The sequence below is a fragment of the Crocodylus siamensis genome, chromosome 3, assembly GCF_052110815.1.
Source record: "Crocodylus siamensis isolate JL-2025a chromosome 3, ASM5211081v1, whole genome shotgun sequence".
Classification (NCBI taxonomy): Eukaryota; Metazoa; Chordata; order Crocodylia; family Crocodylidae; genus Crocodylus; species Crocodylus siamensis.
The window spans coordinates 98,092,962-98,116,283 of record NC_143397.1 but is presented as its reverse complement, the minus strand read 5'-3'; the positions used below and the strand labels follow the sequence as shown (position 1 = coordinate 98,116,283).

The following is a 23,322-nucleotide window of genomic DNA, read 5'->3' as shown; positions in this document are numbered from 1 at the left end:
TGTGGTTTGGCGGGTTTTCATCCTAGCATGTGATGCTGCATATCAGATAGTCACCTGGAAAAGGTACAACTTGCGGATAATACATGGTATTTCCTTTAGCCATCTGACTGTTGCGTATGCTGAAACATAGGTGACCCCCCTGCTCCTTTTCTTTAACGAAGAAAAGTGAAGGGAAAAAGATGAAGTAGGCTCTGAAGAAGTCTATGCATTATTTTAGTTATTGTCTGCTGTATATCAGTATAATTTGCTACCCTAGTCATATTAGAAAAGCCTCAGTCAGCTAAAAAAGAAAAAAAATCTCTTATGCAATTAATAACTATAGCAGGGAAAAAAGATGCCATTAAGTAGTTCCACCATTCCAGATGTTTCCAATTGACTTCCAGATGTTTTCATTGTATTTATTCCTCATTGACATAAGAAGAGACTGGCTTTGCATGGAATGCAACTCTTCTACAGCAAAGTGGAACAACTAAAATTCCTTTTAAACCCATGCTTATTTCTATTTCAAAGTCTAGCGGATTAAATAAAACCAGTCACACTCATCCAGCACTCCTCTTACACTGCTGAAAAGACCACTGTGTAACTCCCCCAATTCCTAAGGAAGTCCAGGAATAAACAATCAGGAGCTCATTGTTTGCTCAGCCTCAATCACAGAGAGCAGCCACTCTGTTAATTTATTTATATTATGTTTAGGTTTTATATGTGTAAACCTTAATTTTGGTTAAATAATGTTGACAAAGCCTTGGCACAGAGGGGACTACAAAGGAAAGAATTAGTGTATGTTTAGCTTAACCATGCACAATGTTAACATGCTTCTACCATTTGAGAATTGTTGCTCTTATTTCAATTTGAAATATAAGGGCCCCGTTCTGTAATTTCTGGTTACCAGGTGTTATGTTTACTACTGTGAACAGCCCCACTGACATAGTCCTTCAAAAGCAAATTGGCAATACCAGCTCACCATTCAAATAGTCTCCAGTGAGACTGCACACATCAGTCCAGGGCCTATCACAGGGGGGGCCAGGACAGCCATTTGGCCTGGGCCTCTCATTCATGGAGGGCCTCAAATTTAGACTTTTGATGTTATCTCCAAATGGGGTTATACATACAGACACAGAGATACACTGACAGGATTGAAAGAAGAAGACGTTCATCATACAACTTTAAACTTGTGTCCCATTACCAGGCCACATCACCTGTAGTGCACTATGAATTAATATTTTTTTAATATACTGGGAACTTCAAAAAATGGAAGTGGCCCAGGCCTCTCTCGACCTCTGAGGGCCTACATCAGTCAGCTGTATGTCCACAGTAGGTATCAGAGTCAGTTTCTGCCGTAAACATTTAACATTCTTCAATGCCCATTGATGCAAGGTGTTCTTACTCTATAGGTAGGAACCCAAGAGATTAACGACCCCTTTTTTGTGGTTATTTGAAACATCCAAATACACAGCCCTGTCAATCCTGCATTTAGCAAAGTAAAGTGAATTCTAATAAGAGCTGTATTACAATTCCTCACTCGCCTAAACTGGCTTGTATTCATCCTAAAGAGAGTATTAAAAAAAATACAGTTAAATAAAAAGCAAGGGGAGCAGGAGGAGGAATGTCACTTCAGAGCTTCCTCTATGTTTCTGCAAATTCCCCGTTCTACTCTGTTTAACATAATACGCTGGAATTATGAAATGTTTTCAGTACAAGATGAGTTGCAGCCTAACTAAGGCCCAATTTTATGGCTGTGTGTGCTATACAAATCAATTCTACATAAGCCCCAGAGCAAAAAGGCATGTTATGGAGAAAGAGCTTTATGTTCTTGTTATATTACAGATTTCAAAAGAAGCCTTGTTAAAAGAAAGGGTCCAACTATGAAATCACTTCCTTCTGTTTAAAATATTTTACTCAAGGAAAAAAACAAAAGGGCATGAAAAGCAGGGGGGAAAAAATCTGTTTTCTGCCTTGACTTGGTCCCAGGATTCAACATCCCGGCAGCTCTGTGGGATGACATGGTGTGCCAGCTCCCGACCGCTCCAGCCAGAGCTTCAAGCCATCTTAGTCATTAGCTGAACAATGAGTCCTCTTATTGGAAACTTGATTGGATTCCACCTCACACATGCTGACAGCAGAGGCATCAGAAGAGGGGTTTTTTTTGGGGGGGGGGGCGGGAAGCAGCTCTTTTTTTCTTGGAGCAAATCAGTTTGATGCAAGGATGGCAGAGAGTATTAGTACTAGTGGGTTGGATAAAGAAGATTGTGTGTTTATCCCCTCTGCCCCTTAGAAGCGCAGTGGGGATGTACAAAAAATACGTATTTTTGAATGTTCACTGGTGGGTTTTTTTTCCCCATCTGACTATAACTAACATGGGCTAACTTTGGAAAGACTGGTCTATGTAAGCACAGAAGCCAAGTGAAAGCATTCCTTGTTGTCTGAATTATGAAGTGGTTATTTATGGATTGACAGAACTTTATTAAAGGCCCTTTAAAAATGCATCAACATAAGATCTCTTTGCTTCCTGCCTGACTTCAGACCAACAAGGCTAACTACCTATCTATTTGCAAGTTTCCTGGTTTACATTTGAGGATTCCTTCAGAATTTCCTACCCATTTTTTTCATTCTGACCCTCACAGTGCCTACTCTCTCCTCACTCCAAAGCACATCTAGCTCTCCAGCTAAGAGGACTGGCTCGTCGTTCTGAAGTCAGTGGAGGAAACTATTACAGAAGCAAGGCACTTTTGAGAATACAGTGAAACACATCTTTTCGCCTCCCCTTTCAGTGAGAGACTGAACTTTGTCTCAGATGTTGCTTCAGGCCCCGGTACTGACAGCTAGACCACCAAGAAAGCCTGAGTTCTCTTTCTCTGTATTACTGTGTGTAAAGTAAACCAATGCTGAGTGTGACAGCTTATTTGGAAAGTCAGGTAGCACGAGATAAACATTCAGTCAGCTTTTCTACACAGGTCCGAAAACTATATCTTATCCTGTCTTTTTTCTAAGGCTGGGAAATCCATCCAGAGAGTTTCCCTACAGTATCCTTGTGGGTTGGCTATGTAGAAAAACATCTAAAAGCAACTTAGCTGTAATCAAACTTTTCTTGCATGAACATTTTAAACCAGACTTGCAAGTATCCTTGCCTGTAGGAGGGAGAGATGATGATGTTACTCATCTATTCAACAGGCTCAATCATATAGTCAACCCCATGCTGGGGCTCAACAGAATAAAGTTGTAAGAAGCTCCACTTTGCATTTTCATTGGAAAGCCCAGCTAAAAACTTTTATCTCTATTAGTCACACACTCTTTACAGTGAAGGAACCCAACTCCATTGCTTAGGGATCACCATTACTACAGGACAACAAAACAATACTGAGAGAAACCTTGTCAGAGAACTAGAGGCAAATCTGAAAGCTACTATTAAAAAATGTGTCTGGAGGGCCACATTTTCCAACCCAATTGGAAATGAAATCCACATCTGACACCTAGAACAATGCACAGCTTTTCAGAGACAATGTCCATGAAGTCTGCAAGGCATTGAGAGCTAATGAAAAACCATGTAATGTATTTAAGTCCATGAACTAGCAAATCACTTAAGTCCCAGTGGGATTTAAGCATGTGCTCAAACAGTTTGCTGAATTGGAACCTTCTTGGCTAGCTTTTAGATACCCACATTTAAATGATTTCCTCAAATACTTATTTTTATTATTCAAATGAAAAGTAACAAATTTACAGTGGTCAGAACCATTAAAGCAACATTTGCCCAAGACCACCACACAGTGGGACAAGAGATTAGCAAACCATTTCCATTGTATAGATGGCAATAGCTGTATATAAGCATCAGGCAAAGGCTGGTGAATGTTGATTTTTAGTGGCTCTGGGAGATGAGAATTGCTGGAAGAGACTGGCCATGTACTGAAATAGGTAACCTGTTTTCCATAGTGACAAACATCAGCTTATCCAAAATGAATTGCAGCAGACCCAAGGTGTAGCCAAACAGATGCCAGAGAATGGATCCTCTCTATTTAGGGCTGTGAGAAGCTTTGGCTGCTGATTCGATTCACGGGAGATTCGACGTGACTCGATGACCGAATCTCCAAATCCAAACTGAATCGGGGACCAATAAAAAGGTCCAAATCAATTCAAAGGTCTCCAAAACTTTACAGAAGATTCAGAGAGCTTCGATGATTCAGACAGCCCCTGCCAGCTGCAGCAGGGAGCTGGAACTGGACTCGGAGCCAGTAAGTAGGGGGCCTGGAGGAGGGGGGAGGGGACCATGGGGGGACCCCTGCCAGACCCCATCTCCTGCCTGCTTCCCCAGACCCCCCTCCACACTCCCTGCCTGCTCCCCCAGCCCCTGCCATGGCTGCCCCGCCCGCCCCAGCTCTGGCCCTTAAAGAAAAAAAACAAGAAAAACCACAGGCCTCACCACTCCTACAGTGACCTCAGGGCTTCAGGGGGCTCATGCACAGCCCCCCACATGACACAGGCAGCAGGGATTACCCCCCTGCCCTGCAGCACCCAGTGACTTGGGTTTTGTTTTTTTTTGGTTCCGAAGTGCCAGGAGCTGGTGCAGGCAGGGCAGCCACTGCCAGGCTGGAAGAGCGGGAAGAGGATGGGCCTGCCCTGGGTGATTCAGAGATTCGGCTGAATCAATTTGGGACAGCAATTCTAATCACCAAATCGAATCACTGTCCCCTGAATCGGCCTAATCCGAATTGAATACTAGCTGCTTCACTCAGGCCTGCTCCCTATCCCCAGTTGTCACGCAGCTTAATACCCTGAACCATGAAGATTCACAGAACTTGTAAATAAATCCTAGGATGTGCCACCAGGGCTGCTCTTCTCTTTCATGTAGACAGCCAGTCCCTTACTTCATTACCCTACTATTTGACTCCCTATCCAGCCACAGTGAGTTCCCAAGATGATATGTTGCTCAGAGGAGTTACTTCTTTTTGGCTTTGTGGTCACCAAACAATAGAACAGATACTATACAAAAAAAAGTGCAAAACACACCAAGAACCACATTCCTTAACGGTTCTCTAAAGATCTCCCAGGAAGCATTTTCTACACTGATACTGAGTGCCTACAGAGAACATTGTGGACATCACCCAATGGTGATCAACACTGCCAGTAATGTCAAGTGCTTTGAGCTTGTTCAAATTTTGCAGGAAACCATAAACATATGCTGGCTGCAGCCCTGATACTGTATTTACTCAAATACAAAATGAGGCTCCCCACACTCCAAATGGTATGGGGAAAAAAGCCCCTCATCTTATAACTGCATACAAAGAAATCCTACTCAATACATTATCTCTCATTAAACTGCTGTCAAAAGCAGCATGCGCTCAGCAATGACAACCAGCTATGAAGTTGGTTAAATGCAGCCAACGCTGAGCATGACTATAAAACACATGGCTCACATTGGGCAAATATGTTGCTGGGAATCTTTTTTTCTTTTAACAAAAAAATTATGACGTGCGCACACTTACACCCAACACTTACAAAGCTTCACATATTAAGCATCCAAAGTTTCACATTGCAAAAACAATTACATATCCAAAAACATTCAAGTACATATATTAAACCCTCAAACAATATACATCAGCTTTCCACAAAAGAACTCCTTACAGAACTCTTTTTTTCTTCAGAAAGAAACCCCTGAAAATATATTACCTCTGTAACCTTCTGAAACTCTCCACCCCTCCCATCAAATCCTCTGCTGGTTTAGGGAAACAAGCGTGTCTCATCTTTTTTCCTCCACTACTTCTCCTCCTCTTCCTCTCTGATCTCTTCCTTGTCCCAGTCGATGTATGGTCCTCTGGTTATCAGCCACCATTGTCATCGTTTTGGGCTTTGGGTTCCCCCCTCCACTCCTGTCATCCCAACACTCCATTAATCTCTTTTTCTGCCCTTAAGGTATTGATCAGTCTCCTTGCTGATCACTTGATCTTAGCCAAAAGGCCAAGAAAATGATAGAAACCCTTTTTTTTTTTTGGCCCTTAAGAAATGGGTGGCTATTTTCTCTTCAGGAAATTGGCCCTGGGCCTGGAGGTACTACAGTACCAGGCCAGCACCAGGAGGGCCAGAGCCAGCCCTGACCCTCCCCTTCATGTCAAAATGTCCATATTTGATATACCAATGGGAACTTATCACAAAGATAGGTTAGTACAGCCCATCTAGATAAGACATATGCTAGTGCCCATTAAGTGCAATCCCTCTCATTGCTGACTCTTGTTCCAGCCATTGTGAGCCATGACATTGCAAACAGTCCACCCAGAATCCCTGTCACACTCCCACTCAACCTGCTGCATATGATTAGTGTTGTCCCGCTCTCCAAGAAGTGATGCCAGACCAGGCTGCCCTGCACCTCATCTGCACATAAATTTTTAAGCATCCCAGGACTCACGCCAAGAACATCAAGTTCCAGTCATGAGTGGACACTAATTAGTGGAGGGATATCTGGAGTATACACACTTACTGTGCAGTGGTGAGCTGTGGGATCACCATGGAGGGTGGGTCCAGACTAATCATATGTGCCAGGCTGAGAGGGAGCAACAGAGGGATTCTGGGTGAACTGCATGCAATGTTATGGCTCACCATGGCTTGAAATACTGTTGACTGGTGGGGCCCAGCCCAGTGAACTATATGATGAATCATGAGACTTTTGGCTTAGGACTAATACCATGCATAAATTAATACTAGATATTGGTGTCATCAGTGATCTCTCATGGCTGAGCATGATCACTCCCAGGGGTCAAATAAAGGGTTGTAAATGAGTTTACTGATAGCTAATAAAGCTGATCCTAAGGCTTCAGACTTTCTGGCAAACACCACAGGTGGTGGTTAAAGAGAGGATTGAACTGTGGATTTCTCAGTCTTGTTTTCTTTCCTTCTGTGTTTTGTCATTTTTCTGCCTCCAGAGTGAGATCATTTTCCTTCAAGTAAGATGTACCTTCTCTCACAAGGTGTCACCATATAGCCCTGTCGTGAGCTAGTTTTTTTCCCCAATTTGTGATGCCAATGTCACACGTCTTAGCATTAGCCTTGAAGGTGGCCTTAAAGCATTTCCTCTGGCTCCCACATGTCCTATGTCTTTGGCTGGGAAGGGAGTATATCAATTGTTTTGGTAAACATGCATTAAGCATACACACAGTACCCTGTCGACCACAGCTGATGTTGAATAATCAACGCTTCTATGCTGGTGGTATTAGCATGGTAAAGGCCAGAGGCAAATCGAGTGGGGTGCAGTGCCCAGGGCAAATCAGCCCATGTGGGACCCTGCCTCTGCTCCAATCCTGGACTACAAGAAGCTGCTGCCACTGTTGGTGGCAGCGGCAGCGATGGCAAAGGACGGGGGAGGAGTGAGCAGCTGGATGCAGAGCCACTGCTCCTCCCAGCTCCACAGGGCCACCTGAAGTGCAGGGTCTGTGGTGGTTGTCCCAATTCACCCCCTGCTAGGAACAGCCCTGGTGAAGGCATTCCAGGATTTCAGGTACTCCCTGTAGGTCACAGCTGTAGAGAAGAGTTGGGATTATCACAGCCTTATATAATAGCATCTTTGTTCCAGTCCTGATGTTGTGATCATTGAACACACGATAATACAATTTTCCGAAGGCGGGACTGATACATCAGATCCTATACTGGACCACCTTGTTGATGTTGGCCTTCTTTAAGAGATGGTTGCCAAGGCATACAAAGTGTTCAACATTTTCCAGCTCCTGTCTGTCAATGAGGATCTTTGCCAGGGGCATTAACTGGCTCAGAGCAGGCTGGTGAAGCACCTTTGTTTTTCTGATGTTGAGGGTCAATCCCAAGCACTGGTATGCTTGAGAGAAGCAGTTAAGGGCCATTTGTAGGTTCTTCTTCAGATGTGCAATGACAGCACAATCATCGATATACTGACATTCCACAATTGAAGCTGAAGTAACTTTCATTTTGACATGGAGGCAGGAGAGATTGAAACAGTTTCTATCTATCCTGTATTGGATGCTGATGCAATGTGGCAATCAATCATGGATGAGCATCTTGACCTCAAGAAAAATGGAAAACAAAATTGGTGCGATCATGTAGCCCTACTTGATACCAGTTCAAATGGCAAAGGGCTCCATAGTGGAGCCCACTGCATAGGATGAAGGCAGTCATCAGGTCATGAAGGAGTCTTAGCAGGGTGATAAATTTCCCCGGACAGCCAAACTTCAACAAGGTCTTCCATACAGCCTTATGGTTAACAGAACTGAAGGCTTTGGTCAAATCGATGAAGACCATATAGTTCCAGGACTAATAACATGCACAGCTTATTCTAGATACAAGTACATGCCAAAATGCTGCTCAAAAGTGTGTTTATGAAACACCTGTACTAAAATTGCAGTTGTAACATGCATCAATTCTGAATGAACCAAGTTTATGGGTACTATATGCAAATTGCTACAGCCGTATTTAATGTCAAGGTTACCGTTTTTGAATTTGCTCTTTACTTCCACGTGCTTAGGGAGAACAGGGTTTGACAGTAAGGGGAGGGGCAGGGGGCTGCCAAGGGAAAAATGTTGGGGGGAAAGCAGAGCAGAGGGCTACCTGATCCTTCAGATTTATTTTCCCTGCTGTAGCAGTAGGAAGCAAACAAATTCAAATCAAATCTACAATAATTAGATGCTATACCTGGAAAAGTATAACACGTTTATATTTTCTACATAGAGAGCCTAACTATTGAGGGGTTGTCTTATAACCAGGGTCATCTTCCATTTGAGTAAATACGGTAATTATTCTTCAAAACACCCTAACAAGGAGTTTCAAGATAACAATAGTGACATTAAATTACCATGCCTAATGCTATCTACTATCAAGTTCTTCCTAATGTTTTCAGCAACAACCTAGGAGAACAGGTCTCTTGGTTTATATTCTCAGTGTATTTTTGCTATTATGGTCATGATGTATCCACTACTCAGATCTTTTGTATAATTTCCACTAGTTGAGCTGAAACGTGTAAGATTTCCACTAACTTTTAGTTAGATAACCTTGGTTCCAACACATAACTGGCATCAAGATATATTGTGGTTTTTTAAAAATCATTTTTACCACTGTTTTGAAACGATCACTATCTTTCTGGTTTAAAAGATGCATCCATTTAAACAAATGAGAGAAACTACTGAACTACCATCCAGTATGAAAGAGCATTAGTTCATCTGAAAGGGAAAATATGGATTAACGTCCTAAAAGGCAGGATTCTTTGTGGCCCTAACTTCATCAGCCTTTTGAATTGGGAAATCAAGAAAGTAGTATTCTTCTTGAACCTACCTCAGCCCACGTAGCAGATAATCCCTTAACTCAGGAAGGGTTTACCCACGTTATCATTCCATGCTAAAAATTCAGAAAGATTTTTTTCCTAAAGAAAGAAGCAAAAACCTCATAATGATACAAGTTACCAGATAAATATAGCTGCTGGGATTATGCCAATGTCTACCTTGTCTTTGTTATGGCACATTAGCTAATATTTGTCTGAAGAGCAGATCTCCATGTTGGCACATGCATACTTGCATGTTTGCATTCATGCACCTAAGCCACAACCTCACATTTTCTCATTAAATGATTCATCAGCGCTTGGTTAGAGGTGATAATACCTACTAATTCATGTCAATAAACTAAGTGTGAAACAGGAAACCCCATTAATTAGTCAAGTAGTTGATACCTGGTCTTTCTTAACATGCCTATAAGAAGGTGAATTCTCTCCATCAACAAGAATGTGAACACTTACCTTATTCAGTACTACCAAATGGAAAGAGCTCGTTAGAAAGCAGTGCAGGGGACTAAGTGCTTTTAAGGTGAGTCTGTACCAGGCGGGTCATAACAGAACATGAAATCAAAAAATGAAACTGTTTCACAACATGGGGCCTTTTCTGCATTAAGGAAATTATCATCATCTCTCAAGGCCCTTGTTTTCCAACACCCCCTAAAAAATTCCCCCTTAAAAATACTGACTGGAATAGATATTACAATTTTGAATGACTAAGACAGACATGACTTCCTGAAACAATAATTCCATGAGTATTATAAACATGTAGGGGTTTTCCTCCCACACTTCTTACTAAGTAAGATACACACTCTTACACCAGATTGATGAAAAGGTCCAACATTTATATTCCATTACCTAAAAATGTTATAAAAGTTACCCCCCTAGAAACAAGAGGAATAATTTTTGCTAAAGCAAACACTCACCAAGCACAATGACCACAGTCTTCAGGAGACTCATCATGGTGTCCCGATTTCTGCGAGGCCCAGAACTGTGTCTGGACATCCTCATAGTCCTTTGGCGGACGTACCCAAAGATATGAGCATAGAGGACCACCATCACGACAAAAGTGACCAAATTGAAAATAGCCCAGAAGACCAAATAAGAGTCACTGTAGAGTGGTGCCATGTTAGAGCAGTGAGTGATATCACAGATACAGTTCCAGCCTACACTTGGTATGGCACCCATTACAATGGCCATAGTCCAGATGACAACAATTACTACCACCACTCGTCGGTTGCTCATTCGAGTGTGCAGTTGCATGCGGAAGACGGTGATATGCCTCTCAATAGCAATGGCCAACAAATTGGCTACAGAGGCTGTCAGGCTAGTGTCTATGAGACCTTGACGAAGTAGCCAGGTGCTTACAGTCAATCTTCTAGTGTTGGGTCCTGTGTTAAACATTAGGTAAAAGTAGGCCAGTCCTGCAAAGAAGTCCGCAGCAGCTAAGTTTGCCATTAAGTAATAAATAGGAAAGTGGAAACGACGGTTGACATAAATAGCCACCATAACTAAGAGATTGGCCAACATTATGAAGATACAGACGGTAATCCCCAGTCCCATCACAAGCTTGCTAACAGGGTTCCATTCAGTGGCTAGGTATTTTCCACTTTGATTATAAAAGAAGGCAATGGTTTCATTGTAGTAGCACTGTGGTTCACTCATGGCTGTGGACTGAAAAGGAAAAAAAGAAAAATATAAATCAGAATGGAAGCATTTAAACAAACCATAAGATTACTTCTGTAGATAAGGTGTGAATGAAAACAAAGCAAAATGGAAACAAAGGAAAAAATATTCTTCAAATTTATTTAACAACATTCCACAACAAGATCACATTAGTTTTCCTTACAGTGCTTAGAAATGACTTTCAGATTAGAAGCAGCTAAAAGTGCTTATTACTGTCTGTACAGGTAGAATGTTTTCCAAGGTAGTTGAAAATTACACAGAAATTGTACAAGCCTACTAAGCCATATGAACCTGCTGAAAAATAAACCATGTTTAATACAAACAACACTTCATATAATACATAAGAGATTTTAAGTGCCCTATCTGTGCTCCTGATGCACACAATTAGACGGCCTCAAGTTAACTTTTTCTCCTTTGGTGAGCCACTCAGTGAATTCTACCACTGTCAGTGTGGTAAACATTCAGCCCAGGCATTACTTCATCATTGTTCCTTCCTAAAAATAATTAATTGGTTCACTGTGATAAAAGGTCTTGGATTGTAGATTCCTGAGCAAAGACACTTATTCCAAATTCTATATAGTAATACATGCTTCGAAAATAAAACAATAAATATAACAATATACAGGAGTGTTGTTTCTACTAGCTTTCTTTATCTTGATTTTAGTCCGTTCAGGTTACTGAGCCTACTCTTGGTCAGAACTGTGCCTAAAAAAAGTAAAATCCTACTCTACTGGTGAAATAGACTATTTAATTTGGGATGAGAGGAAGAACATAGGGAATAAAAATGAATGTGGTGCCATACCAACCATAGTACTGCATACCTTTATGAACTCAGCAAACCAATCTCACACTCTTCCACTGCCTAATACAGCACAGGCCTAAAGGAACCTCTTGGGTCATCATGTCCAGTCCCCCAGAAGCAAAAGCATCTGTACAACCAACAACTGTCCTAAATACCTTTATGTACGCCACAGCTCCAAAGGACCAGAAACAAAAAAACCCTACAACTTGATACAGGTAAAGAGCAAGAGATATAAACACACACAAAGACACCATCAGTACCTTGGGACCTTACAAATTTTGCCTTACAAGCCTCAGGCATTCCTTTCCTTTCTTCACTTGCTAGCTCTCTTAACATGACATCATTAGTTACTCAAGATACATTTCCCAAAGGCAAAACTTCATGGGATGTATACTTTATTTGTTTATATACTAATGTCCCTGCACTAGCTAGTGAGGCTTAACAAGAGAGACAAGACAAAAAAGCACTTGTACATGCACTCAGTGGGCACATCCAGATGAGCAGGCACATGCCTCTAGCAGCATCTCAAAGCCCTTTGGAATGCTGCAGGAGGCATGTGTGGGAACAAAAAAAATGTTCCCCCGCTGCAGATTTGCAGTGCTTGGGCAAAATTAGACCCCTGGATATCCAGGGGTCAAAAAAATACCTCGAGCAAAAAAAGCAGGGCAGGACCATGGACTGTGCCCTGGGGCAACCAGAAGCCCGGGTCGTCCACAGAGACAGTCAGGCAGCTGGGACTGCTCAGGCTGAGCGGTGTTGGGCCCCGGGTGACAGCCACAGCAGCCCCAGCTGCCTAACTGCGTGGAGCCACACAGCACCCTGCCGACCCGGGCCACACCTGCGTGATGGGGCAGTAGCAGGGCAGGTGTCAGGCAGCAGTGCTGTCCAAAGACCAACTCTGCAGCCACAGCCCACTGGCAGCTGGCCCAGAGAGGCAGATGCCTCTAGTGGCTGTGCAGTCCCCATCCAGGTCCGGCAGGTGTGCAGCAGGCTTGGCCGTCTCTGGGGGGACACGAATCAGGGCAACTGCACCAGGCCCTGTACTTTGGGGGGCTCCATGGAACCCAGCAGAGTGGCCACAGTGAATCCGTGCAGCCACTGGCTTCGCATCTAGCTGCTCAGCACCCTCTCTGCCCGCCGCTGCCGAGTCTGCCGCTGGCTTCCTTGCGGCCAGGGATGGGGCCCTGCAAAGGCCAATTTGCCCTGGGCTCTGCACCCTGCTCAGATGGTCTCTGGCAGCAGGTAACAGCCAGACAGCAACCCCCACTGCCAGATTGCTGCAGTGGGTAATAGGAACTCTCAGAGCTGCTTCAGCAGTCCAGCTGGCACAAGGGGTAGTGTCCCCAGGTACAAATTGGCCCCAGAAGCTCCTGAGCTACTTGCCAGGGCAGCTTTTGTACTGATGGGGACAGGACAGGGAAGCTTTTTACATTGCACAGGTGCTGGCCCAAGGCTCTAGCTCTCCTTGGCTGCAAGAGGAGCCAGGCAAGGTTAATTTGCCTCAAGTGGCACAACTTGCGCCACACCAAAGTGCATGTCCAGGCACATGCACTGAGGCAAAACGCCCCAGCTCAAATTTGCAAGCCTTGTATTTGAGCTGCTGCAAGTGTACGTGCCTGCATGTGTGTACACGCCCAGTGAGTCTGACTTTCCACTTTAGTGCACTTTTTTGTGCCTGCAGAACTCCACCGACTATACTGTACTCTGGAATTTCACCAGTATAATAACTGGTGTCAGCTGGTGAAAGTGATGAAGTAGTGAACAAGGCATTTGCTATAACAGTTAAAAATTATGAAAAATTGCAATTTTATTTTTTTTTCTCCATAAAGGAAGACAGTTTTACCAATCTTGCATAAGCCTGCATCTTCAGCATAACTAATGCCCTAGAACTAGGAGCAGTCACAAATGGGCCAGGAAAAAAGTTGAATGGACAGAATTTCTCTGTTTCAGACAGTGCTCATCCATGCTATGAATGACTTCTTTACGGTTGCTTCTCTGCAACATGTAAAGAAAACAGGTTAGCCCTAAATGTTGCTGCTCCCCTTCACACTGGGGGCTCCCCCCCACATCCCACAGTCTGTGAGGCCAGGCTGCAGTGGCTCCGAGAACTGTTAGCACTCACTGGAGAGGCAGCATTTGATTTTTAGGGTTTTTTTTCCTGGCAATTCTATGTCAGAATCGTGGGATTACCATTTTCACAGCGTTTGCAGAAACTAGATGTACACTGATACATCGGTCCAATATTGGATAGGTACCAATATAAACAAAATTTGCTGTATTGGATATCGGTGCAATAGGGCCAATAATTTGGCCAATAAATGCCCATGCTGCATGCAGCCACAGCACAACATGAAGCACAGCTGGCAGTGTGGAGAACTGCCTCCAGCTGGTAAGTCAGAAGGGGAGGGGGAGAGGGAAAGGGAAGGGGGGGGCAAATCAACGCCCCCTATGTTGAGGGAGGGGAGGCAGGCGCATGTGATTGAAGTGTGGCTCATGGGACAGTGGCTCTTGCCACTGCTTGCACTCTGAGAGGGCGGGGGGGTGCCCCCTGGATTTGCACAGGCTGCAGCTGGGGCTGCGTGGGGCTTTTCTTGGCAGGAGCTGGGCTTGGAGTAGGTGCCATTTTTCGCCGCCACTCTGCTCCCAGTCCCGTCTCACCAGGAGCAGCCCAGCTCCATGTCCTGCCTCCACCCTAAAGCCGAGAAGAGTGAAGGCTGCACCGGGCAGCTGGTGGCACTGATGGGAATGAAGCTGAAGCAAAATTTGGGGTGGCAGCAGCCCCCTACCAACATCTGCTCCTTGCCCACCCCCACTGAGAAGAGCCCTGTACAGCACCAGAACAGCTGCAGAGTGGGTACCAGCAGTGCTGGGAGTGGGCTGTAGCCACCCCAAATTTCACTGCAGCTCCACTCCCACCACTGCTGCCAGCTGCCTGGCACAGGCCCAGCTCTTCCTGGCACACGGGTGGAGACAGAACATGAAGCAGGGCTGCGCCTGGAGGTGTGGGGCTGGGAGCAGAGCAGTGGCAAAATTTGGAGTGGCTTCAGAAGAGCTCCATGCAGTCCCAGCTGCAGCCCGCCATGCCCCACCCTGGATAGATTTGGGAATCATCCCCCCCGCCCTCCCATGGTGCAAGCAGCGGCAAGAACTGCATCTCCCTCCCAGAAGCTGTACCTCCATCCCACGCCCCATCCCCGTCTGGTAGTCCCTGTCCCCTCCCTCCCTCACTGCGGGGGACATTGATCTGCCCCCAAACCCCTTCCACCACACTGGACTTACCACCTGGAGACAGCTGCATCAGATCCTTAAATATCAGCTATCAGTATCGGCCTCCAAAAATCTCTATTGGCACTAAAATTTTTAGCGGAAACTACTTTTTATCATGGTTTCCTTGAAAAAGGTAAAATCGTGAATAGGGCAGATTCCTAGTTATAACACAACATCCCTGTTACATACACCCCCAGGCAAATTAGGGTAAAACTACAGATATCTGTAATGAACCAATACATGTAATTTGTTTCACTGGTAAGCGCGTTGCTTATTTAGTACTTGTTTGGTCACTGGCTTTCTATAAATTTAGAATATGTGTAAATATGATTTGTGAAATTCAAAAATACTGTAAGACTTGAGCATCCTAACAATGCCCGCCTGTTGAAGGCAATATTTTATCTGTAGGACAATAGAATACATTCCTCTATAAACTGCTCTTTCAAGGAGCTTTGAAGGAAAATTTTGCAGTGGATTCCAGTCTAAAACCTAGAATACCTGGAGAGTTTTGTACCTTCCATCTCATGGGAAAGAAAGGCATTTCCATATGTCAGCCATGCAGGTGTTTGCTCTTGAGAAGGAAGAGGGTAATTGATTCATGGCCGCTGCTGGAGTTCTAAGAGACTTCTCTAACAGGCACATCTGTGATTGTAATCAGGCATGTTTTTGTGACAAAGTTCAAAAAGGGAGCTTGCAGCTGATCAGAGTTTCCCATTCCAGCAGAAATCTTTAGAGAAGTTTTTTTAAGTACCCAGCTATTGAAGCAGAGAGTCCCAAGAGTATGCAGCAATTTTTAACACTGTAACAGCTTATGCCAAAGCATTAATGGAATATGGTACATTTCTAGACAAATAAGGGGTTAACTTAAAATGGTGTAAGAAAACAGGCTGGCCAGCCCCTGTTCTTGCCCCTCTAGGAAAAGGGGCAAGGAAGTTTATATTTTAATTTCCTGAAGTTTCACTCTCTGTGTTTCATAGCACAGTTAAAACAGATGTTCAAGGCCCTAAGATCTACCTCAGCCATTTCACAGATAATCTCAAGAGAGGATCCAACAAACCAAATTGTAAAGGTCTGTATGAAATATATCTCTTTAGAAAACTTGAAGAAGACAGTCTAAATTAGAAAACACGAGACAAGTGAAACATGGAACAGAAGTAGGGCAAACCTGAAGTTCTATGTTAATCTTATCAAGCTGATTTAATTCTCAATGGCATAGTTCCTGGAGAAGGAGTGTGAAGGGAAAGAGAAAAATTCTATTTTGAGTTAAATTTGTAAAAGCAAAACTATTAAGATTTTAGAACAGGGGTGCTCCATGGCAGGGCAGATGGGCAGCGCCCAGTCCATCCATCCACTGGCTGGATGCAGCCAGTGGTCTGGATCCAGAGTCTACAGTGGGCATGGTGTGGTCTAATCAGGTCAAGCAGAGGGGAGTGCAGGGGCAGCCCAGCCCCACATGTAAAGAAAGCTTAACCTGGCCCCATGGGGGTAGAAAGGGGGGAAGGGGTTTGATGCAGCCCCAACTTAGGCCCATGGAGTTGGGGGAAAAGGGAGGGGGTGTGGCCCAGCCCCAATGCAGCCAAATGGGGAAAATGGGTCATGGACCAGCACTGATCTGGCCAAGCAGGGCTTGGGGTTTGGGGAATTGGCAGTGGGGGAGGATGGCTGTATTAATTGCCACTGCTCCCCTCCTACTAAACTTCCCAGCTCCTGCTTTAGAACATATCTATAACCACAACAAGATGCTAGAGATGCAATCAATTCAGAAACTAAGCACTACAATTTAATTTATTAAATTCAGCCTGTCCTTATGAGTAATATAATCATCAACTTCCCTATTTAAAAAAACAAGCCACACACACAAAACAAAACAGCAGGAGCAATAATTGATGTTATTATCTCATCTGTTAGGCTAAGTATAGACATTCAAAAAGCAGGAGCCTGAATTGATTCAATCTTTGCAGCCTAGTCTAACCTGTGTAGACTGAACCAATTTGCAAGTGAACAGACATTCGCTTTTGATTTCAGAAATGTAGCCACATGCCTGCAGTGGCTCAGGCTAGAAGTCAAGGGGAGCTAAAGCTACCCCTTCCTTCTCTTTGGCAGCAGCTACAAGATTGAAGGGAGGCTGAGTGGGGTGGGGGTACAGACACTGCTGAGTATGATTGGGAAGGGGTTTAAACCCCTACCCTGGCCTGAAGGGGCCCCAGCCAGGGTGTGCCTGGAGGAGGAAGGGGGAAGCAGCCCTTACCAGGTTTGTCCCATGGGGGGGATGTGGCCAGACACCAGCCCGGGCAGCACCTCAGGCAAAGTGGGGAAAGAAGGGGGATTAAATCCCCATCCCTCTTCTCTCCCACTGGCACAGGGACTCCAGCTGGGGTCTGCCCAGCTTTCCACCCTCCTGGCCACTCCTGATGCAGGGGGTGTGGCCAGAGCTGCTTTTTAGCTGCTTCTCAGCCATGAAAACAGGCAATGAATTCAGTCTACATTTACATGCAACGTAAAATCCTTTTACAATGTCAGAGCAAAACGAGATAGGCTCCTACTGTAACTGGAAATTGGGACTAATATCTTTAAGATGCTTTTGAAATGAATACTGTGGTTACTGTAAGTTAGGTCCAGTAAAAGCTCTAATTATTATGGAGTACATTAATGCAACCTTGTAGACTGAACAATTCATACTGTGAAGGAGTTTTTTATGCACCTAGATATAAGTGTACCAAGACAACTCAACAGTCATCAGTGACTATGGAAAATGAAATAGTTTTACTACAGGAAGGTATAATTCGTAAGAGTCTGTTCCTGTTGGAAGCTATGATTATGACCTCCACAGATTGCCTATAAAACCAAAGGGCGTTGACCTTTCTTACTGCTTATTCATGTAAAGTTATTACAAAGAAAATATAAAAATAGCTCTGAGGGTTTAAAAAAGAATGAGAAGCAGGAAGACTGGTGCTCTCACTTTTAAAGCAACTCTCTCATAAAAGAGGGCTGAACAGACTAAGTATTAGGTCCAAAATACCTAGATACAGACCTTCATCTTTCCAAGGCAGACAAACAGAGTAGCTTGCAATTTACTATCCAAACAAACAAGGTCAGTAAAAAGGAATTAAGGTTGAAAGTATGTTTTAGTCATGTCTGGCTAGTGCCCCACATCATTGGCCCCAGCTCTCTTTTCAAAAGCACAAAAAAACCAACAACTTTACTGTAGGCAAGTCTATCAACTACAAAACAAAGTTGGAATTGGTAGGCCAAGACAATAATGTGAAATGAAAAACCTGGATGGCTGGGAAAAATATCAAGAAGAGAAGTTAGCATAAAATAAAACAGCCCTTCCCTAAGACTTTGTGATTATTATAAAACTATTTTTTGACATTTCCAGGCTTTCAGGAAGACTTCCATCCTGGGACACCAACATGTAAAGAATCTGAAACTGCTGCAGGTGTTGGCAATATTTTTGGGCAGAGTGCCAGAAACGCCTGCAACCTCGATATGGAAGATGTCGACATGCCATGGGCAAATAGTGGGGGAGTCATGAGGGGCCTGAACCTTGCTGTGGCAGTGCAGCCCTAGCTCCTTCCCCACTGCCCGCCCCAAGGCACATATGCATGGGCAACTGGTGCTGCCTTAGTCAGGGGGGGCATGTGTCCCCCCGCAGTGACTAGTCAGTGACTTGGGGGGGGGCAGAGTGAGTCTCCCACGGCCAATCACTGTGGCCGCTTCTGGAAGTGGCCGCATTCCCCAACTGGCACTTTTTTTGTGGGGGGGGGCACTGGTACTCCTGCCTGCCCTGCCTACCTGTCACCTAAGCGGCAAGAGTGGCCGGTCACGGGTGCACTGGTGCCCTATGGGTCATCACTGCACACATGCCAAGCAAAATGCCTTTGCGTGCCATGCTCTGGCACCCATGCTGGGGGTTGTCTACCCCTGATCTGTTGGATACTTGTCATTTGGATATAAAAAAGACTTATAGTCAGAATAAGAAGCTAGCTTTAATCTTGTCTACTGAATGATCATTACCGGTTCAGAATGTATGAAAGTGTGTCAGGTGAGGTATTAAAAACAGAAACCAAGCTCTAACCACAAAGTTAGGCCTGCTCACACAAGATGCAACTCAGTAAAAATGCATATATTCAAAAAGTTAACAGGTCTGGAATCCTTACTTGCTGGGTCAGGATATAAATAAACTTTTATTTAGCTTCCCTCTGACAAGGTTTATATGTCTTTGATTTTCAGGGCCCTAGCCCTCCTGTAAAGGAGGTTCAGATGTCTATATTCTGAAGAACTATTGGAAGACAAATGAAATGAAAATCAGGTTTCTTCTAACTGTTCAGCCAGACAGGGAAAGGGAAGCCATTTGTGTTTTCTGGAAGTGCAAGTATTGGTTCCAATGCTACTGCACTGCCTTGTGCAGCATGTTTAAAAAGAGCAGTTTCAGAGTATTTAAAGTCACAGTCATTTCCTGAGCCTACCCCACTGACCCATCAAGACCCTTTAGTGCTGTGCAATCCAATCCCTGGTTTGTTTCAGGATGGATAAAAAACAGTGATATAAATAAATAAATAAATAAATAATTGGTGGTGAAGGCAGCAGCTGCGGAGGAGACAGCGGTGGGGGCAGCAACAGCTGATTTCACCCTAAGGTAAGTGGGGCAGAGGGTACAGCACAGCTGAGGCGGATCCGGAGGGGAAGCCCTCCGGAACCCTCTTAGCTCGCCCGACAGGGAGCTGCACGCTGTGTAAGGGCACACCAGCGTTTGCACCGGCGTTCGCGTAAGGCGGGCACGAGGTAGCTGCTCAGAGCGGCACCTCCAGTGAGCAAAAGCAACAGGCTCAGCTCTGCAGACATGGTGCAGACGCGGAGCATGGCTGCCAGAGGTCCTGCCCGGGTGCTGTGCTGCTGCCTGCCATGAGCTCTTCTGAGGCTTCCACCCAGACAGAGTTCACAGAGGGGTCGGTCGCCCCTTGCCCCCCATCTGTGGTGGGGGGGCTCAGTGTGGTCCTGAGGAGGGTGGGCCCTGATGGTCCCCTTGCCTGTCCCTCCTGTGCATGGCTTAGGGCCCTGGAGGAGCAGGTCAGGGAGCTCCAAGCTGAGGTGAGCAGACTGAGGGGGATCAGGGATGCAGAGGATGAAATTGATGCCTATTTCTGTTCTCTGCAGGCCTGTACAGCCCCCACAGGAGACGTATCCAACGCAGGAGTGCCAGAAGGTGTCCAAATCCAGAGCTGCTAGGCCTAAAGTGATGGAAGCTCCCCAGGTTCACCTGGGGAACAGGTCTGATGCCCTGGCAGCTGTGATGGAGAAAGACAGAGAAATTGGCTCTGACGGGGACAAAACCACTCCCCACATGACAAAGCATGGGCAGACAGCGAACACCAGCAGGAAGAAACACCAGGTCCTCATCAGCGGAGAGTCCATCCTACGAGGAATGGAAGGTCCCATCTGCCAGCCTGACCCCATGATGCTAGAGGTCTGCTTCATGCCTGGGCTCGGGTTAGGGACATCACGGACAGGATCCCGGCCTACATCCAACCTGCAGACCAGTACCCCATGGTTGTCATCCACATGGGGACGAATGATGCGGCCAGGGACAACCCTGACTGCATTATGAAGGATTTCAAGTCTCTGGGGGACAAGCTTAAGGAGACGGGGGTGCAGGTGGTATTATCCTCTCTTCTTCCAGTGAGTAGGTAGGGACGGTGACACGGGGCCTGCATTGGCGAGGTCAACCGGTGCTTATGCAGTTGGTGCCGCCAGGCAGGCCTTGGGTTCCTAGATAATGACCCATGCTTTCGGGCGGAGAACTTGCTGGGGTGGGATGGGCTTCACCTCTCTCCTAAAGGCAAGCGTGTCTTCTTTTCCAGGTTGGCTGATCTCGTAACAGCAAGCTTTAAAACTAGCCTCGCCAGGCAAGGGGGAAACAGGAAGATGAGGAGACACCACCCGAGCAAGACAGGTGACAAATGGAAGGAGCGCCCAGGTAAGAAACAGGGGTCTGGACAGTCTCCCAAATCGGGGGGTGGCACATGCAGCTAGGCAAGGCTTTAAATGCCTATATACCAATGCTCGTAGTATGGGGAATAAACAGGAGGAACTTGCCCTCGGAATAGCCAGTTCAGACCCAGACATAATAGGGCTTACAGAAACATGGTGGGATTCACCCCATGACTGGGCAGTTAGCATTAGGGGCTATAGGCTTTACAGGCAAGATAGAGAAGGAAGGAAAGGTGGGGGTGTGGCGCTCTATGTCAAAGAGCAATTCACATCCTCTGCCAGCAGAATGGGGTCAGAGGAGGGGCAAGCTGAAGTGCTCTGGGTCAAGATACAAGGGGGCCATGGGGAGAGGGATCTAACGGTGGGGGTCTACTACAGACCCCCAACCAAGGGGAGGAGCTGAACCAGGAATTTTCAGGTCAGCTTGCAGAGGCACTTAAGGCAAGGGATGTAGTTGTCATGGGTGATTTAAATTACCCGGATATCTGCTGGGAGGAACAGTTAGCCAGGTCAGACCATTCCAGGAGGTTCCTGGCCGAGATACAGGAACTCCACTTAATTCAGGAGGTGCACAGTCCTACCAGACAAAATGCCCTGTTGGACCTGGTCCTGGCCACAGGCAACGACCTGGTAAGGGGCCTCCATGTTCTTGACCACCTGGGTGATAGCGATCATCGCTTGCTGGAATTCACCATCCAGTGCAGGGTGTCAAGGTGCTGCAGCAAGGTGGTAGCCCTCCACTTCAAGAGGGCCAACTTCAACGAGTTGAGATCAGTGGGAGAGGCGCTGGGGTTCTCAAGAGCAGGGGAACTCAGTGCCCAAGATGAGTGGTTGTTTCTTAAGGAGACGATACTCAGGGCCCAAGGGGTGACCACCCCAACAAGAAGCAGGGGGGGCAGGAGTGCCCGTAAGCCCCCCTGGCTCACTAAGGGTGTCTGGGAATGCCTGATTGCCAAAAAGGCAGCGTACACCCAGTAAAAGGTGGGGTGCTATCTCCAAAGAGGAGTATACTTCCTCTGCTCAGGCCTGTAGGGGCGCTGTCAGGAAAGCTAAGGCGGACATAGAGCTAGGACTAGCATCCAAGATCAGAGGTAATACAAAGTCCTTTTTCGAATATATAGGGAGGATCAACGTGGCACTGGGAAATGTGCAGCCCCTGCAAGATTCTCTGGGCAATCTGGTGGTTGCACCAGAGGAGAAAGCAGACCTCTTTAACCAATTCTTCACCTCTGTTTTCTTGGGCAGGGACCGGGACTTCTCCATTGTGATTGAAGACGGACTCGAGGGGAATGCCTCCAGACCTCAGGTTGGGGAGGACCAGTTTAGAGAGCTTCTGGAGGAGCTGGACATGTTCAAATCAGCGGGTCCAGATGCTCTCCACCCCAGGGTGTTGAGGGTGCTAGCGGGGGTTATTGCAGGGCCTTTGCACGGCTTTACGAGCGCTCACGGTGCTCAGGCCAGGTGCCAGATGATTGGAAGATGGCCAACGTGGTCTCCATCTTTAAAAAAGGGAGGAGGGAGGACCCAGGCAATTACAGGCCCGTCAGTCTTACCTCAATCCTAGGGAAACACTTTGAGAAGATCATCAAGGAGCACATCTGTGATGGGCCGAGTTCAGGGATTATGCTCAAGGGTAACCAGCACGGTTTCATTAGGGGTAGGTCATGTCAGACCAACCTGATTGCCTTTTATGATCAGGTCACAAAAGCACTGGATGCAGGTGTCGCTGTGGATGTAGTCTTTCTGGACTTCAGCAAGGCCTTTGACACCATCTCCCACCCCATCCTCATTAAAAAACTAGGCAACTGTGGCATTGATGCTTACACAGTCAGATGGATTGCAGATTGGCTGAAGGGTTGTACTCAGAGGGTGGTGGTGGACAGGTCATATTTGACCTGGGGAGAAGTGGGCAGTGGAGTCCCCCAGGGCTCAGTCTTGGGCCTGTGCTGTTCAATTTCTTTATCAGCGATTTGGACGACGGGATGAAAAGCAACCTGTTTAATTTTGCTGATGATACCAAAATTTGGGGTGAGGTGAGCACGCTAGTAGGGAGGGAAAGACTGCAGCAAGACTTGGATAGGTTGCAGGGGTGGGCTAACAAAAACAGGATGCGTTTCAATACTGACAAGTGCAGGGTGCTACGCTTGGGTAGTAGTAACCAACAGCACACTTATAAGATGGGAAACTCCCTTCTTGAGAGCACAGAGGCAGAAAGGGAACTTGGAGTCATTACTGACTCCAAGATGAACATGGGCTGACAATACGAGGTCACGGTTGGCAGGGCTAACTGGACCTTGTCGTGCATCCA

At 45.8% G+C, this 23,322-nt stretch overlaps 1 protein-coding gene across 6 annotated transcripts in view; it reads right to left on the bottom strand.

Annotated features, from left to right (window-relative positions):
- LPAR1 (lysophosphatidic acid receptor 1) overlaps nt 1–23,322 on the bottom strand; it is a 123,519-nt gene that overhangs the window by 50,391 nt on the left and 49,806 nt on the right. For all 6 annotated transcript variants that reach the window (XM_090038838.1, XM_090038836.1, XM_090038840.1 and 3 more), the window contains one exon: nt 10,195–10,942. In XM_090038838.1, the coding sequence (XP_089894964.1) occupies nt 10,195–10,942 (748 nt within the window). The remainder of the gene's footprint in view (nt 1–10,194; nt 10,943–23,322) is intronic.